General features: G+C 53.0%; 1 protein-coding gene across 1 annotated transcript; it reads left to right on the plus strand.

The window, feature by feature from the left end:
- The first annotated feature begins 4041 nt into the window (after positions 1 to 4041).
- Positions 4042 to 16234, plus strand: GRHL3 (grainyhead like transcription factor 3). The gene is made up of 15 exons (XM_014885568.2): positions 4042 to 4358; positions 4992 to 5053; positions 6071 to 6407; positions 6620 to 6699; positions 8179 to 8332; positions 8570 to 8681; positions 8836 to 8930; positions 10493 to 10651; positions 11072 to 11150; positions 11413 to 11546; positions 12090 to 12124; positions 12759 to 12847; positions 12936 to 13021; positions 13823 to 13887; positions 15409 to 16234. The coding sequence occupies exons 1-15, from the start codon at positions 4140 to 4142 to the stop codon at positions 15521 to 15523; spliced, it is 1821 nt and encodes a 606-aa protein (XP_014741054.2). The 5' UTR covers positions 4042 to 4139; the 3' UTR covers positions 15524 to 16234.
- The last annotated feature ends 1756 nt before the right edge of the window (positions 16235 to 17990 follow it).

Below are 17990 nucleotides of genomic sequence, written 5' to 3' on the forward strand. Positions count from 1 at the left end.
GTGATCATAAAGAACTACAAAGCAGGAGTTAGGCTGGTGTGAAAAAAGGACGAATATTGAGCTGGTTTGGGGCTTCTTGGTGGGTGACCCAAGAGGGCAGGAGAAGGGGGATCCCTGCACCTTCCCTGGGAGCTTTGTCTGCCTCCAGCACAGATCAGCCTGCAGAGCTTTTCCAGCTGGATCTGCTGGGGTGAGGGATCCAGGGAGTCTCCACTGAGCCCCTTTGGGAATCAGGAGCCATTTCCCAAAGCTGCTCATGGTGATCCCTTTCCTTCCCATGCCTGCAGGGCCCAGGCTGGGTCACCTGGGTGCCACCTGTGCCACAGAATCCAGGGAAGGAGAAGCTCCTGTGGCTGAAGCATTGCTGCCAATCTTCAGGTGCCTGAGCTGAGTTAACCCCGGGGCTGAGGGCGCTGCTGAAATGCCCCTGCACAGTCCCAGGGACAGAGCCCACATTGTTCCCCAGCTGCCAGAGAAAACATCCCAGAGGATCTCCTGTAGGCAGTGCAGGTCAGGGGCCATGAGATACATCATGGTCTCCTGGGCCTGTGGATTGACACCGTGTTGTGCTTGGCACCCCAGCAGTGTTTTTCATCATTAGTCTGTGTTTGTTGTGTTTCTTCCTGTGTTTTTTTTTCCTGGTTCTGTCTCTGGATTTTTGCCTGGCTGTGTGAGTGGGACAATGCACTCACTGCTGCCTGTGCTGTCACCTTGTCTTCAGGTGTGCTTGTTTATGAAACCTGCAAAGAAATTACAAAATCAGGACTTAGCTGAGAGGTTTGGCTTCAGTAGTGAGGCCACTTGGTGGGATGCTCACAAGGGTTTACAGCTAAAATCTGCTCAGGAAGCAGCTGCTGATCCTCCCCTGCATTTCTGACAAGAACCTGGGGAACCCCAGGGTTATTTCTAGAGGGAGGAGAGTGCAATGTCCAAACCCAGAGCTGATGAAACCCCCCAGGAGCTGCCTGGGGCATCCCTGAGCTCCTCAGGGCCGGGCTCTCTGTTCTGTGGCTCTGAATTCCTGCTGCTCTGACAGTGTGGTGCTGCTCTGTAGCCACCAGCACCTGGCATGGCCAATATTTATGTTGGAGGCTTAATCGGGTGTAGTGGAGAGAACAAAGACAGCAACACCAAGCTCAAAGGCCAGCAAAGCCTTCCACAGAAACCCAGCAGAGGCAGAAGCAGCACAAGGGCTTTTCCTGCTTGGCTGATGTCCCCACCTGGACCCTTTGGGCATGTTGTCCTGTTCCAGCAGAGCCCTGAGTGTTTATCCATCACCAGGAGAAATTGGGGAAACAGAGGTGGGGTGGGCTGGAGGGGGAAAGGGGCTGGGATCACCTTGTGTCACACTCCCAAGTGTTTGGAAACAAACAGAGTGCTCCTCCCTGCCCCAAGTCCTGCTCTGCACATGGCCCGAGGCTGCAGCACACAGAGGGGAGGGAGGTGCTGGTGCCAGTGTTTGTTTCCCTGGCCTGGGAAAGGAGCTCGGGATGGGCAAACACGGCCTGGCCACGTGCAGGGGGCATCACAGGCAGCCAGGAAAGTAAAGTTCAGGTGTGTTTGCATCTGGATTTGGGTGTCCCTGTCCTGCAGCTGTGCTTCACAGAGGCTGCTGCTGAGATCTGTGTGCTCTGAAGTGCTGGGGGAGCAAACTGACCACAGTGTCCTGTAGGTCCTGATGTCCAAAAGGTGCCTTATCCGTGTCACCACACTGCTTATCTCCCCAGACACTGGGTAGCCGTGGCGACCTTTGGGAGCAGGGTCAGAGCAGGGCCGAGCTGTGTGCAGGAGGAAATGGGGAGGACGTTCCTCAGTCCCTGGCAGGATGGGTTCTGAGGGATGCACAGGACTCCAGGCACAGCCCAGTGCCCACCAGGGATCCCGTGGAACACGAACAGGGTGGATAAAGGTGCAGTTCCTGGGGCCAGTGCAGTTCCTCTGCAGCTGCTCTGCCTTTCCAGGCCTCTGCAGGTTCTGAGCACCTCAGGGTCCTGCTGGAGCTCCTGGTGTGTCCAGCTGGAGCAGCCTAAATGCTGAGATGCTGTCCCAGTCCTGCCAGCCCTGCTGGACCCTGCTGTTTGTGCCCAGGATTTGGCTCTGTCCAGCTCAGCCCATCCCTGCAGGAAAGTTCCTTTGCTTTCTGCCAGGCCCAGGGCAGGCCAGGTTTCCTTTGTGCCTTTTCCAGGGTTTCTCCCAGCAGAGGTGAGGGGCAGGGAGGCAGAAGGGAACCACACAAGGAATGTTTTAACCGAGGGAGAATCAAGCTCCGAAGCATTTCTCCTCGTGGTTTGGGTGCTTTTTTGAGCTCCCGGATGCTTTGCTGCTCCCTCCTGCCCCGGTGTGTTTATCTCTGCTGATTCCCAGTGGCAGGGGCCGAGTCTCACCCCGAGCTCGAGCTCTGCTGCTGCCGATTGTCCCTGCAGAGCCGGGATCGAGGATTCCTGCCCGGACAGGACCGAACAGCGCCGGCACCGAGCGCTGCAATCTGAGTCACGGCCACGGCCCCGCTCGGAGACGGCGGCGGAGAGGGAGGGAGGGAGGAGCGAGCCGGGGCTGCGTGAGAAGCGCAAAACACAACGAAACTCCCAAAGAGCTGCTGGAGTTTCAGGGGCTGGGCCGGGGGGGGGGGGAGCAGCGGGCTCGGCATCTCCATCCCCATCCCTGTCCCATCCCTGTCCCTGTCCCATCCCTGTCCCCAGCCCCGCGGGCACACAGAGCTGCAGGAATCACCAGCCTGGGGCCACCAGCAGGGCTGGTGCAGGGAAAAGCAAAGGATTCCTTCAGGAACAGGTGACAAAAGCAGCAGAAGCAGCCCTTGGTGACCTCATGGAAAAAATCAGCTGTAATTCCTGAACTGCAAAGTAATTCTGTGCTGTAATTTGTTTTGTTAGGCAGGAGAGGCAGCAAAGCAGGAATCTGAGCCAAGGAGAGTCTGATCCAGGAGCATCCCAATCCCTGCACAGTTTAATGTGCATTTAATGGTGGCAGAGCAACCGTGGGCAGTTTCAGGGATGCCAGGTTCCTTCCTAGAGGAGTTATTGTTCTCTGAATGATTCACTTCAAGGTCTAGACCAGGACTTATTATAAACCCACGGAGAGTGGCTTAATGAAAACAACATATTCCTTCTAAAAATGCCATTAAATTGTAGCACTCGTTGCTGTAACTCCTGAAGGCTTCCTTTGCCTTTCCATGAAAAAAACATCAGCAGGTGATGTCATGGTTTAACTCCAGTCAGCTCTTGGCAACTTGGGAGATTTAAAAAAGTTTTTTAAACCTTCCTGTTAATAAAACCCAGTCTTGCCCTTCGTGGACATTTCCACTTTGAGGAAAAAGGAATTTTTGTCCATGGAGATGTTATTTTGGTGTGAGCTGTGCTGGTGCCAGCAGGTGCAGGTGACAGGAGCTCAATGGATGTGGTGGCTTTCAGTCAAAGGTTGGACTCGACGATTTTTGGGGTCTTTTCCAACCTAAACAATCCCGTGATCCCAACGTCCCAGGGAATGCACAGAGGCACTGCTGGGCTGGCTGCTGGCAGGGCTTGCTGGAGGAAAAGGAAAGATGACCAATGTTTGGGTAATTAAGTGTCTGACAGTTTATTAACATAAGATGGAGAGGCCTGGAGAAAGTGCCAGAAGTGAGGACGGGCAGGGCATTATTTTGGTGTGTTGCTTCTCACGTAGTCCCACGAGCCTCACCTCAGTCAGGAATTTTTTGGTGGAAGGGAGGGGGTTGTGATCTGCCTGTCTGCTTCCCTCGAGTAAAATCATCTACAAATGATTGGGGAAAAAATAATTTAAAACCCATGAACAGCAGCAAAGGAGAACGATGAGGTTTGGTTTCATCTGGACACTGAGTGACTGTGTCTGAAGCTCCACATCCAAGGGAAAATTCTTCCCTGATCCCTTTTTAGTGGCCAGCACCCCCTGGGACAGTGCAGGATGGGGCTGGAGGAAGGAGCAGCTGATGGGGTTGTGCCTCCCCGGGCAGAGGCTCTGGCCCGATTTTGGATCCAGCTACAGCAGCAGAGGTGCTGATGCCAAAGCTCTGGGAGTTCAGGACCAGGAGATCCTGGATCCCTCCCGCACTCCACAGAGCCTTGGGGAAGCCCTTCCCACATTCATGGCAATGTCTGTGGGAAATGCTCCTCCCTCATTGCCACTTTCACCCCAGTTTTAGATCCGTGCGTCTGATGAAGAATGACACCATGAACTTCCAGAAATTCCCTTACACCAGCGAAGATGAAGCGTGGAAAACCTACCTGGAGAATCCCCTGACTGCGGCCACCAAGGCCATGATGAGGGTGAACGGGGACGACGACAGCGTGGCCGCGCTCAGCCTCCTCTACGACTACTACATGGTGGGTGGGGCGGGGTAAAGGAGGGGTTAAAGAGGAGTAAAAAATGTGTGAAACGGGTGTGAAACGGGTGTGAAATGGGTGTGAAACGTGCACCACCTTAGGAGGGGACCCCTCTGCTGAGCCCCCCCAGTTTTTTATCCAACACCCTCACACCACCCATCCCCAGGGGTAAACTGAGGCACAAACCACCACCGAGGGAATCCAGAACATGTGGAAAACCTGAACCCAGGTGCCCCGAGTCTGGGTTTTTACCCATAAGGAGCAGCAGTGCTTTGAGAGCTGCTGGGCTGAACAGCCTTGCAGGCCCCACCAGTTTTATTCTCCCAGTTCTGCTGTAGGATGGAGCTCTGAGAAATGTGGAGATAAATGTGATCAATGTGATTTATCCCTGATTGGAAGCAATAGGAATGATGTTCCCACTCAAAGGTCCTGCCCAGAACAAGCTGCTGTGGCTTGCCCGAGGTTATTTGGGAACCCAGCAGCAGCCCAGGGGAGAGCCCAGCTCTGCTCTTTGTTATTCATGTGGGGTTTTATCAGGGAGGCTTCACTTGCTCACAGCCAGGGCGAATTCTGCTCTGTTCTCCATTAAGAAAATCTAAGATTAAATGAATTCTTTGCTCTGCCTTGTCCTAGGTCCCCAAGGAGAAGAGGATTCTCCCAGCTGGGATGATGGCACGCAATGACCTGGCAAAGAGGTTGGCTTCAGTTCCTGCTCTCTGGAGCTGCCTCACTCTCCTGCAGCTGCTGAAATGCAGGATGGGGCTCTGAGCTTGCAGAAAATAGACATCAAAGCACGGTGTTATTAGCAGCAACAGTGCAGCTCATTAACCCTGAGACACACATTAAAATTCTTTAGGCCTGGTCCCAAGCAGGCATAAATGGAGCTACACCCATGTACAGAGCTGAGCATCTGTCTGGCTGTGTGCACAGGGGCTGTGCTGATCTCCAGCAGCTGAAGAAATTACCTTTATTTCCTATTTTGTGCCGGCTGCAAAGGGCAGAAGGATTGAGCACTGGCAGCAAGAAGGGAAGGGCCAAATCCTCATTCATTCCCTGGGCTGATGAGAGTTTCTGTTCCACTCTCCCAGGATGCTCTTCCAGTGACTCCCATTTGTCCTTTGAGGTTTTCAGATAATTAACTATTAAATTAATGGCTCATTTGCTACTATGAGTTCAGTTCCCCTTCCTGGATGCTGTGTACTTTGGCACTGTCAGTTTTTAACCACTTGACAGAATAAACCTCAAGTGATACTTCTCTCCTTCAGAAGTAAACTGAGTTCAGCTGGTTTTGGTCTTTGCTTCCTAAGTTTTGGAGTTCGTGAATTTGTACAATAATCGTTTTTCCTTTTAAAAAAGGTATAAAAAAAATCAACTTTCAGCATCCATGAGCCATAAAAAGACTTATGATGGACAGCCCACAGAGCAGTTACCTTTCTTATCACCCCTGCTGCTCTGAGTGTGTGACAGCCTAAATAGAGGAGCAGTGGATGTGCAGCCCCAAACCAGTCCAAGCCATATTCCCTGACTCCCTGTGATCATCCCTTATCTGCTGAGCACCTCTGCTCCTCGCTGAGTGCACTGAGAGCTGTGGGTGGAGATCCCCCAGGGGCTGCAGGAGCTCACTCAGGGTCACCTGGCAGCCGGGCCCTGCTGGCAGTGACACCGTGCTGGGGGTGCCCACTGTGCCCTGAGCCAGCACCTCTCTCCAGCAGGCACTGCCACGGGATGGATTATGAACCTGAGATCCCTCCCTTCGATGGCTCAGCCCATCTCATGAAGCTGCTGTCAGAAAACGTCTCCATGAGCCAGGAGTTCTGCGAGCTGCCCAAGAAGAATGGTCTGAGTCTCGAGGCTGTCCCTGCTCCTCACAAGGCAGCCCTGCTCCCTCCAGGCACCAGCAAGCTGGAAGCCACCCCCGACAACTTCCTGGTGGCCCCGGGGGACGTGTACGACAGCAGCTCCCTGAGCTCCCTGTTCGAGAGCCTGCCCATGGCCCCGGCACAGCAGCGCTGGCAGCCAGACAGCACCTTCAAGGAGGACCCCCAGGAGGTCAGCGCTGGGGCTGGGGGTCCTCGGGGGGCACTGGGAGCTTTGCTTTGGTGCTGGAAGCTTGCTGCTGTTCCTGTGGGATTCCTGGGGGGTTTATGTTGATTTTGGAAGTAACGAGGGTCCGTGTTTTGTCTGCTGTGGTGTCTGGGAGAAGGGGGGTGGACAAAGCAATGAGAGATTCTATTTTTGATTTGTGTTTTTCTTGTGTGCAGACGCTGCTGTTCAGTGACATCCTCAAACCCCAGGCAGAGCCACCCTGCCCCGAGAGCTACCCCACAGATGGAGTGAAGAGGTAACAGCAACCCAGGGCTTTCTTTCCAGGGAATTCTTGGCTCTGCCCTGGGGAAGGACTGCATCCCTTTGCTGTCCCCAGTGCTAATGGCACAGACCACTTGTGTCACCCTGGTGTTCTCAGAGCAAGGTGCTGCCCCCTGAGCTTTCAGACCCAAAGCTGAGATTGTTCTGCACCAGGCTGGGCTCAGTCCAGGGCCAGCTGCTGTCACATCCCTGCCCCTTCCCTGCTTGGCTGGGTGACACAGAGGCATCCAGGTGGCTGCACCATCTTCCCACAGGCCACTTGGAATGGGGGAAATGACAGGGAAAAGGAGGCTGGCAGAGCATGAGGGTGATCATCAGCCTCCCCTAATCTAAGGTTTAGGTTCTCACTTAGCACTGTTAGTCAGCCTTGATTTTAGAGGGTGCCACTGCCTCTCATTCCTAAAACATGAGAGGGATTTCTTCCTCCTTTCCACCCCTCTGCCAGGCAGAGCTTTGCTGCTCCAGATACCAAATCAAACCTCCCAGCAGGTAACATTATTTCACCTCCCACTTTTTATTTGCCTCCTGAGTCAGCTGACTGGGTGACTCAGCTGTCAGACGTGGGGATGTTCACACAGACAGCAGCGTCTCCTGAGCCAGAGGCTCCCAGCTCACTGTTTATTTGTGCACTGAAGCTCTCTGGCTCTCCTGGCTCCAGATAAGAGGAGCTGCCAAGCCCATCTTCAGAGATGGCATCACAGGAGGTGGAGCAGGAAGATGGGTTGGTGACTAAACAGGGCACTTGAAGGGTCTGAGTGAAGGCTCCTGTACAGGTGGTGGCTTGCACGGATTCCTCACAGCAGAAACCAGCTGTGGCCTCATGGTTTCAGTGCTCACAGCTGCTGGTGAAGGCCTGGGAGCTTCTGAAGTCAGGCTCTTCTTTCAGATTTCCTTGCCAACAGTGACACCTTCTCTGTGTGCCACTGCAAAGCTTTTCTGTAAAGATTAAAGTCAGTGCCCACCACACTGAGCTGGATTCTGAGTCCAGTTCTGCAGAACCAAGCAGGTGTTGGTGTCCTGCAGGTCCTTTTCCTACAGGACCATTAAGGGAGAATCTTCCTGGCTCAGCCAGTTATGGGTATGGATTTGGAGACAGAAACCTGAGTTTAGGATGTTGGAAAAGTCTCAGCACCCATTTTTGTGTGTTTTGCTATAGGCTGCTGGTTGAGCAGTGGTTCTGTTGCCATCCACACAAAAATACTGGCTGCAGTCACATCCTGGGGTTTTTAAGCCAAAACTGAGGGGTAAAATAGAGGCTGTTGGAGCAGTGCTGCTCCCAGGGTGTTGGGGAGGATCAGAATGTGCTGTGCTGTGTCAGGGTGTGTGAGGTGGGGAATGGAGCAGAAACTGGAGCCTGTAACCCGTGGGGTGGAGGCTCCTGGGGCTCTGTTTTGCTTTTGCAGTGAAACAGCAGCATGTGCTTATTCATCCTTCTCTCTTTGTTCCATTCAAGTGACTTTGAATACACTCTGGGGTCACCCAAAGCCATTCACATCAAATCTGGGGACTCTCCCATGGCCTACCTCAACAAAGGACAGTTCTACCCCATCACACTGCGGACAGCTGGAGACAGCAAATGTTTGCACTTGTCCTCAAATAAAGTGAAGGTAAGAAACAGAGACAGGCTGACAGCTCTGCTGACAGCTCTGGAATGGGACATCCAGCAGCTCCACTGGCCTGGGAACAGAGCTGAACATGAGCAGTAATGGCTTTGTGGCTCATGTTGGCTTAAAGGGATGGATGGGATGGATTCAGTCCCACAGGATAATCCTGTGCTGCACTGCAGAGCCTCTGTGGCAGCAGGAGCCTCTGTGCTGAGCTGGGCTGTGCTGGCTGTGTTGCAGAGTGTGGTGATGATCGTGTTTGACAATGAGAAGATCCCCACGGAGCAGCTGAAGTTCTGGAAGCACTGGCACTCCCGGCAGCCCACGGCCAAGCAGAGAGTCATCGACGTGGGTACGAGGGGTGCCACTCCTGGGGCTGGGGGGCTTCTGCCTCCAGTGCATCCCAGGGCTTCCCTTGGCCTGGGAGTCAGCCAGGGGCAGCATTTGGGGCTGGGAATGTCACCAGTTCCAGCCCCAGTATGAACTGCTCCTCCCCTGCCTTCCAGCTGACTGCAAGGAGAACTTCAACACGGTGCAGAACATCGAGGAGTTGGCCTACAACGCCCTGTCCTTCGTGTGGAACATCCACGAGGAAGCCAAGGTACAAAGTGCCATGGAGGGGAGCTGGGAATGGTCCTCAGCAGAGCTGCAGCTCCCTCCTGACAGCCCAGCACTGCCCCATTGCTCAGCTGAGACACACAGAGTTCCAAACCCAGACCCAGAGCTGCCACTGCAGCGGCCCCAGGCAGTGTTTGCCCGGCAGGACAGCAGCAGGACAGCGTGCCTCAGTGTGTGTTTAAGCACTGCCATGAGCTAATAAACACTCTGGGTACACCCAGACTGGCTCAGGGATGTTTTCTTAGTGCTGATGGATAACTCTGAAGAAAGGGTTTTGCAGCAATTCAGGGCTCTGCTCACAGGTACCTGCAGCCTGTTTAAATAACCCCCAGTCAGGGAACAAAGAGCCCCCTTCCCAGCAGACATGACTGACCTGTGGGATTCTGTGCCTTGTGGGATGTGGAAGGGAGCCAGGCAGGTCACAAGATCCCTTTTCACCTTAAAACCAGGAAAGTTTATTACAGCAAGGTCTGTGCAGCTCTGCTGCCCGTTCTGCATCTCCTCAGAGTCTGCCATGAACACTTTGTATCTAGTGGGGATTGAAAAACAGATGAAGTAACTAAGAAAAAAATGAAAAGCATAAATACCCCAGTCTTTAAAGCTTGGGAAAACCCTGCCTGGCTTTGGGATCTCAATAAGCCCAAAGGCAACCTGGGTCTTTTACAACCCAAGAGGTTAACAAATGTCTTCAAGGCAGAGCTGTCAGAAATGGAAATATGTCAGGTATGTGGCAAGCCCCGGGGGCACCTCAGCAAAACTGGATTTAACTCTTAGCAGAAACTCTGCTCATGCACTGGCCTGGGGCAGGTAGAGGTGAGACTTCAGAGAGCTGCAAGGGCTGGGAGTGAGGCAGGAGGGGTCAGGGAACAGGAGGGGGCAGGGGCTGAGAACAGGAGGGATCAGGTATTTGGGTGTTTGGATTGTCCATGGCACCTGTTACTTCTCTCCTTCCAATTACACTTCACTTTCCAGTAAAGAGGTTTTCTTTCCTAGGAACTGACTCGAGCTGACATCAGGTTTCAGGGCCGAAATCTCAGCCGAGGGAGCTCTGGGAGCTTCTCCAGCTGCACATCTGTCCCCAGGGTCCAGGGGAATTCCAAGGTCACACCAGTGACTTGGCAGTTTGGAGATACAATTGGATTAGAGCTGTGCTCAGCTTTTCTTCCAGAGTTCCCACTGGAGTTAATTCCCTCCTGGTGATAAAAGAGCCCAGTGTGGGATGAATATTTGTTTAACCAGCACTGCTGAGCAATTCCTGAGGCTGCAGCCTTGTCCTCCTCCCTTCCTGCAGGGCTTTGCTGTCTGAGGGTCCCTTTCAAATGAAAGATCAGAAATATCAGCAAGAACATCCCCAGGCAGGATTTTGGGAGTGGAGAGGCTGAGCTAAAGAGCTGCAGTAGTGTGGGGGGAGAGGCTCAGGTGTAAAACCAACTGCTGCCCTGGCAGGGCTGAAGGAGCCTCAGCAGCTGCTTCTGTGCCTGCCCTGAGCTCCCAGAGCTGCCTGAGGAGGTGCCCAGCACCAACAGCCCCTGTCCCTGTTTGCAGGTGTTCATTGGGGTCAACTGCCTGAGCACAGACTTCTCCTCACAGAAGGGGGTGAAGGGAGTCCCCCTGAACCTGCAGATCGACACCTACGACTGTGGCAGTGGCAGCAGCCAGCTGGTGCACAGGGCTGTGTGCCAGATCAAGATCTTCTGTGACAAGGTACTGCACTCCTTCCCCACATTTCATACACCCAGCTGGCCAGAGGCTCCAAGAATAAAACCAGAAAGTGTGAGAGCCTAGAACAGCCCAGAGCTGTGACTGTGCCTCACAATCAACTCTTATTTTTGATCAGCTGTTAAATATCAAAGGAGATTAGAGTTTCTTTGGAGGTTCTTCCCCAATCTCAGATATCTTTCCATGGAAATATTTCTCACAGCTGTTCTTGTCTGTGTGTTTCATTTCTAAATCAAATTATATTTTTGTTTTTCTAATATCTGAGTGTTAGAGAGTCTTGGCTTGGGCTGTGGAAGGTCCCTGAGGTGACCATTTCTGAGTTAAGGCTGCCTTCACCTTAATGTGGCACACCCCAGAGGAACCCTCTCTTGCCAATGTCCTGAATGTTGCTGGATGTCCCCACAGGGAGCAGAGAGGAAAATGAGGGATGATGAAAGGAAACAGTTCCGAAGGAAAGGAAAATGCCTGGACTCCAACAACAACGGTCAGTGCTCAAATCCCTGGCTGCTCCCTCCCATGGATCGGGCTGTTCCCAGCACCCCTGGGCAGCCAGGCCTTTGCTGGGCTCCTTCCCAGCCTCCCCAAGGCCTCCACGAGCACCCACCAAGCCCTGGGGATGGTTCTGGGCTCCCTGGGGCTGCCCTGCAGGCTCCTGTCCTGCCCCAGCATTCCCGCTGGGAGCCTTGGCAGGGCTGTCCTGTCCCAGAACCGAGGGAGCCGAGATGAACTGGACTCTCCATCCGTAGGTCTGAAAGGCTGTTTGCTCTCTGGCTTCAGAGGGAATGAGATCACGTTCCTGCGGCCCGAGAGCGACCTGGAGACGCAGCCGGTGCTCTTCATCCCCAACGTGCATTTCCCCACCCCGCAGAGGTGTGGCTCGGTGAGTCCCTTCCCCCTGGCATTCCCTCCTCGTCCTGCCCGGCCTGGGCATCCCCCCAGCCCTGCTGTTATGGAGAAAACCCAAAGCTCCCCACAGCTCTTTGTGGGATTGAGGGGAGCTCCATGTCCCGAGTGCTGAGGGAGAAAACCTCTCCAGGTATTTCCAGCTTGATATTCCTGTGCTTTACACCTGCAGCTTCCACAGAGGACTGCAGTGGGAGCAAAAACAGCAGTAGAAAATAAATTCTAGCAAAATGTGACCATCTCAGTCCTGTGTAGGTGTCCTCTGTCCAGTGTCCTTCAGAGCTCCTCCTCATTCCCTGCCTCAGAAACCTCAGTTTGTCAAAACCAGGCAATCTGGGCAAGTCCTGTATATCAAATTCCACTTAATCTAAGAAAGAGATGTTTGGGTTTAATTGTGTGGGAAAACTGATGGGTAAGGAGGAGGGAAATGATGTTTAAAGTGTGCCCAAGTTGCCTGTCCCCCTCTCCAGCACACAGTGGTGCTGTGCAGACTCACAGATTCATTTCCTTTGCATTCCAGGTGCTCCCTCCCGCTGTTCCCAACTCTGCAAACAGGTGAGGACGCAGCACTGTGCATTTCCCACCCACCAGCTGCTCTGTTCCTTTGGGAATGTCAGGGCTGTAGGATACCCCAGGGCAGGATAACACAGCTCAGTGTCTCCCTGATGCCCTGAGAGTCAGAATCTGAGTTAAAACTTGTCCTGGAAGGGACTCAGGGCAGCAGAAACATGGACACATTTCTGTCCCTGTCAGAGTCACTCCAACACGAGCTGCTCCCTCATTGTCCTGTTGTTCTCATGGAGACAATGTTCGAAAGGGGGAAAAAAAGATCACAACTGTCACTGAAGGGTTCAAATACCCAGAGGCTGAAAAATCAAATAAATAAATGAAGTGGAATCACATTTGAAAAGCAGAATCTCCCCCAGCCTGGGCCCTCTATGTGAGGACACCAGTGGGGAAGCAGTGCCAGGAGGGTGCAGAAGGTTTTGGGTTTGGTGACCCCAAGCCCTCAGTGGGCCCTCCCTGAGCTGCCCTTCCTGCTTTAGGCAGGAAGTTACAACTCTGCTGCTGTAATTACAAACCAATACTTAATTGCTGGATGGTTGCTCAGTCAGAAGTTCAGTAGCTGGGGCTGTTCTGTTTGTTTTTACTGTTCTGCCCTGCTGAGAGTTGTGTCCCCCTGGCCCAGGCTGCCCCTGAAGCGGAGCGGCGCCTCCTTCACCGACGACTTCGACCCCATCCCTCCAAAGCACAGCAAGGACGAAGATCCCCAGAGAGGTAACCCTGAATTCCAGGAGGCCACAGGGCTCTGGGAGCACTGGGAGCACTGGGAATGACCTGAGCACGCTGCCCTGTTCTCTTGCAGTGCTGCTCTATGTGCGCAGGGAGTCCGAGGAGGTGTTTGATGCTCTCATGTTGAAGACCCCGGACCTGCAGGGCCTCAGGACAGCTGTGAGTGTCCCCAAACCCCTGGGGGATGGACAAACCGCAGATAAAAGGGAATGGGGTTGGTGAACAGGGAAGTGCTCATGTCTCCTGCCTGCTCTGCCTTGGGCATGGAACTGGAGGTGGGAGCAGGGGCTGAGCCCTCGCAGGAGCTCCTGGCGTGGCCGTGTTGTGCTGCAGAGGGAGGATCAAACCTCCTGCCCCATCCACATCCTCGTGGAAGTCTCCTCTTGTGACAGCACATTCAGATTTTCCACTGCCAAACACCTTTTCCATTCTCCAGGCTGGAGATGTGTGATCTGCATCCCTCCCTGGCCTCGTGCTGGAATTCCCTGGCTGTGTTTGAGGAGCACAAGGACATATTTCTGTCATGGTTATCAGCAGCATCTCTGACAACCCAGCCCTCTCTGGAGACTGCTGGGAAGGAAACAAACAATAAACCTCCCAGATTTGGGGTGGCTTTATGGCTGCACTTCAAGCTCTGTTGGTTTTACAAACTTTTTAAAATAGAGTGTTTGAAAAATGTCAGCACAGAGGATTCTTTGCCATCTTCTCCTTCCCTCATCCCTCACCACAGAGAGACAAAAACCTTCATGGAAAACACTTGGCAAAAACCTACAAAACTCCTGCCACCCTCAGACCAAAACTGAACTTGCCCAGGAGAATGTTCAGGTCATGGTTTTGTTCTCTGGAGTAAAACTGAGGGGGAATCTTTGCTGCTGAACACCCAGCTCGGTGTTCTCTTTCATTTTTACCGTGGGAATTTCACTTTACAAGCACAAAGATTTGCCATGTTTTCTCTCACAGATTTCAGAAAAATATGGGCTTCCTGAAGAAAGCATTTATAAAGTCTACAAAAAGTGCAAAAGAGGGTAAGCTAATCTCTCATCTGCTTTTATGCTGTGCCTCCAAACCTGTCCTCTCCAGCCCCTGCCATTGGCTCCAAGAGCATTTTAACAAGATAATAAAAGGTAGAGCCATGTCAGGCTCTGCTATTTGGAGCATATAAAAGTCAGATCTTTCTGGGCTTTAAAGATTTGGGATAATGCTTGTTTGTATTATATTTGTTTGGAGGGTAAAGTCTCCCAAGAAAAGGAAGTTGGGTGAAGGTGGAATTGTTTGGGCAGTTTAATGGTGATCCTTTGTGTCTCAGTCTAAAAGCCTGAGGTTATGGAGAACTTATCAGACAGGGATCAGTGTTTGCTTCTCCAAAAAATGCTGGAATGTCCCTGGCTCAGGATGAGGGATGGGCCATAGGGAGCATCTGAATTTGTCAGGAGTTCTTCCACCTGTTGCTGATGTTGCCTCTCCATTAGCCCCAGAAATGGGAATTTTCTCCCCAAAGGAAAGGACCAGCACTGGTGGCTTCAGGGGAGAGGCCACCTCACTGAGTTTGGCTTTGGTTTTGTTCCTGCCTCCATCTGATAAGCAGTGAGTGTTGTTTGGTGATGACAGGGAGGGAAACCAGGCAGGAGGAGCAAAGAGGTATCTTATGAAAAGGAAAGGCCACACCTGGAAATTAGATTAAATAAATAATTTTGACACCTGGTTTAATGAAGGCTGGACGTGACCCATGCCAGCAGCTACTTCTGAAGTGTGGGGAGATGGGAGAGATCTCCACTCTGCCTGGTGGCAGGGTCAGGCCCAGCTTCCTGCTCCCCTAGATTTAATTTTCAATAATTTTATCCTATTGCTCCACCCTAAACAATCTTCTCCCAGTAATTACAGCTTGAGGGGCAGATCTTCATCTGGTGAGAGCCAGTGGAGCTCAGTGGGACTGCCTGGGCTGGCAGCAGGGCAGGAATGCCCCAGCCATGGCCCTTCCACAGGGATGAGCTCAGCAGCTGAACTCGGTCCCTGGCTGACTCAGGAGCAATAATGAGCAATTCTGGATCTTGGTGAGGTTTGGGCTGGAGAAACAATCCAGGCTCAGGTGCCTGATCAACATCCCTGGGATGGTTTGTGGTTTAGAGATCAGATGGGAGCACAGCACAAGGGGCACAGGTGACTTCTCTGGCTCCCTGCTCTGAGACAGCAGAGCTGAAGGGATCAGCTCTGCTGGGGAAGCTTTTGGGTACCCCCAGAGTCTCTGTGGGGCACCTGCTGGAGCCAGAGCTGGGATCCAGGGCTGGGGCTGGGATGCAGCCAGAGAGATTCTGATTCACAGGGCAGACCCTGGGCAGTGCCAGAGCCCGAGTCCATCCCCTGGAATTCCTGACTGTGCTATGACAGAGTTCCCAGGGTTGGTGACTGTCCTGTGCTGGATCTTCCTTTGTGTTGTGCCATGGCTTTAATAAATTAATTAATTGTTTAATTAACAGTGGTTGAGCCCCTCAGACTGGGGACTGCTTTCAATGTGCTGCATCTGATCCAGCCATTCTTCTTCTCTGTAGGATCCTGGTGAACATGGACAACAACATCATCCAGCACTACAGCAACCACATGGCCTTTCTGCTGGACGTGGTAGAGGCAGAGAACAAGTTCCAGATCATCCTCAAGGAGCTCTAAAGAGCTGCAGGCAGCACTTCCTGGGACTTCTCTCCGAGCTGGCACGTGTGACCCCACAGAACTCAGCCCGTGCCCCCTCTTGTTGCCTTGACTTGAACCCCCCATGGCCCTGGGGCCGGGCCACAGACTGCTGTGAGATCATCCTGTGAACGTGGAACTTGGCTCTGTTGAATTTATTATTATTATTATTATTAATATTATTTTTTATTATATTTTATTCCCTTCTGGCTTTGGGCCTGAGCTGCTGTTTCAGAGCTGGGCACACGAAGTGACACTGCCAGGCCTGGGCAGAGAGCAGAGCTGGTGGCCCTGGCAGTGACTGATGCCAGCCCAGGCCTTGGCCTCTCCACAGACCCTGCAGAGCTTTCCCAGCAGGGCTGAGCCCAGCTCTGAGCTCCTCCCTGGCACAGAGACTCTCCCAGCTGCAATCACAGCTCCTGCTGGATGGACAGTGCCTGCTGAGCACCCTCCCTGCCACATCTCTGACTGTAAATACCACGGAGGCCTCCACAACCCTTGTTTATACATTTCTGTGTTGTTGCTTTTGTATTTTATATGTGTATAAATATGCATTGTTTTATACTGGACTCAGTATGGTGACACAGAGCATTTCAAACACAGGCTGCTTCACATTTCTCTGTGAACTCCTTTTGTAACTGTGTTGTTGGTTGTGTTGTTTTGGATATTCTGTAGTAATAAAGGCTCAAGGACTGAAAATGAAACGTTTCCCCCAGCTCCAGAGCTGGCCAGGAGCCAGGGCAGGGAGGTGACTCCAGAGGCACCAAAAGGACTCGAGGATGGTTTTGGCCAAGATCTGTCCCCTCTGCAGCCACCGTGTCCAGCTGTGTCCCCAGCTGTGACAGCACTGCAGCATTGCTTGGGGGGCCCCTGAGCAGGGCCAGGCACAGCTTGTGGTGGAAGGATTTTGTCACACAGATCTGGGGACATTTCAAGCAAGTGCAAAGGAAATGCCCAGTTTGAATTCTGCTCCCAGGAGCAGCTCTGCCTCTCCCTGTGTCCCAGGCCAGCCATGTCCCTCCTGCTGTGTCCCACATGGAATATTCAAACTCCTTCCAGCTGAAGCTGTTCCCCATTTAGGTCATCAAATGTCAAGGGGAGCCCGGTATTTTCTAATTAATCCTGTGACCAATGAAAAGCAGGGCCTTTCCTCCTCCCTCTTCTTCACCCTCTGCTTTTCCTGGTCATGTTAAAGATGCACCTGAGGCCTGTGAGTGGGGAGGAAAGAGCCCTGGGAAGAGGATTTGGAAATGTTGGAATGTGTCAGCTTGGTGAGTTTTGGATTACTTCAGTGCTGTTTGAGGATGGCCTCTAAGATGAGGTACGGATAAGCTGAAGGTTTATCAGCCTTTGGGATCTCTCCAGCACTCCTTCCCTTCAGATCACAAACTCCTTCTTCAGCAGGATGGCTCTGATTCAGTGTTGATTCTGTGAGTCCTCCTAGAGCAGAATTTCAGCTCCAGTTAAAACCAGTCCCACCAGGAATCCCCCAGTGCTCAGTGTCACCAGCTGAAGGCTGCAGGTCCCCTGTCCCTGGGCAGGACTGGCTCCAGGGCTCATCCCAGCCAGGCTGCCCTGTCCTGCCCAGCCATGGGGACAAGCAGAGCAGGGACAGAGGTGTCCCCTGGCAATGGGGACAGTTGGCTCTGCTGTGCAGGACAGAGGGGAAGGGCTGCAGGCAGCCCTGAGCTGCTGTGTGCATGCAGAGTTGGGGGTTTGGGGACCCCTCAGCTCTCAGTGAGTTGCTTTGTGAGTCTGATCTCAGATATTCCTGCCAGATGAACATTTACTCATCCGAGCCTCAGTTCCTCCAGCCTAACTCGTGACTCCAGCAGCACTGCTCCTGATTTACAACACCAAAAAAACCATCTCAGTTGTAACTTTATGTTCCCAGCAGAACAAAGATGAATTCTGCTGTGTTTTATGGGATTTAACTCCCACAAACCCATCCTAGGTTTCGCAGGGTGAGACCCCTGCTGGCTGCAGCTCCCCGAGTGCGCTGTGTGACAGTGACTGTCCCCTCTGGGGGTGGGATGGAGGCAGAGACCCGGCTGTTTGTTCTGGGCAGTCCCTGCTGCGTGCAGGGAAGCGCAGCCGGGGCAGAGCCCCCGCCCTGCTCGGCCAGGTGGGTGTTTTGCTGACTGGCTCAGTATCGCTCATCCCTTCCAGCCAAGGCGAGTTGCTGGGAGTTGCGTAAAGCAGAGCTCCCAAATATGTGAGAGCATTCCTGACTCCTTGCCCGGAGCCCACCAGTTCCTTTTGAAGATTGAGATAGGAGCGATGAAGGCGATTTTCACCCCGAGCACCAAAGGTCGTGTGAAAGCACCGAGTGTTTTGCAAAGGGCTCCCTCGGGAGCTGCCAGGACCCTGCTTTGTGCTCAGAGCTCACCTGAGCTGCTCTGGGAGCTGGGGGTGGCACAGGGGCTGTGACAGACCCCAGTGCCCGTCC

The sequence above is a fragment of the Sturnus vulgaris genome, chromosome 24 (assembly GCF_052056855.1).
Source record: "Sturnus vulgaris isolate bStuVul1 chromosome 24, bStuVul1.hap1, whole genome shotgun sequence".
Lineage (NCBI taxonomy): Eukaryota > Metazoa > Chordata > Aves > Passeriformes > Sturnidae > Sturnus > Sturnus vulgaris.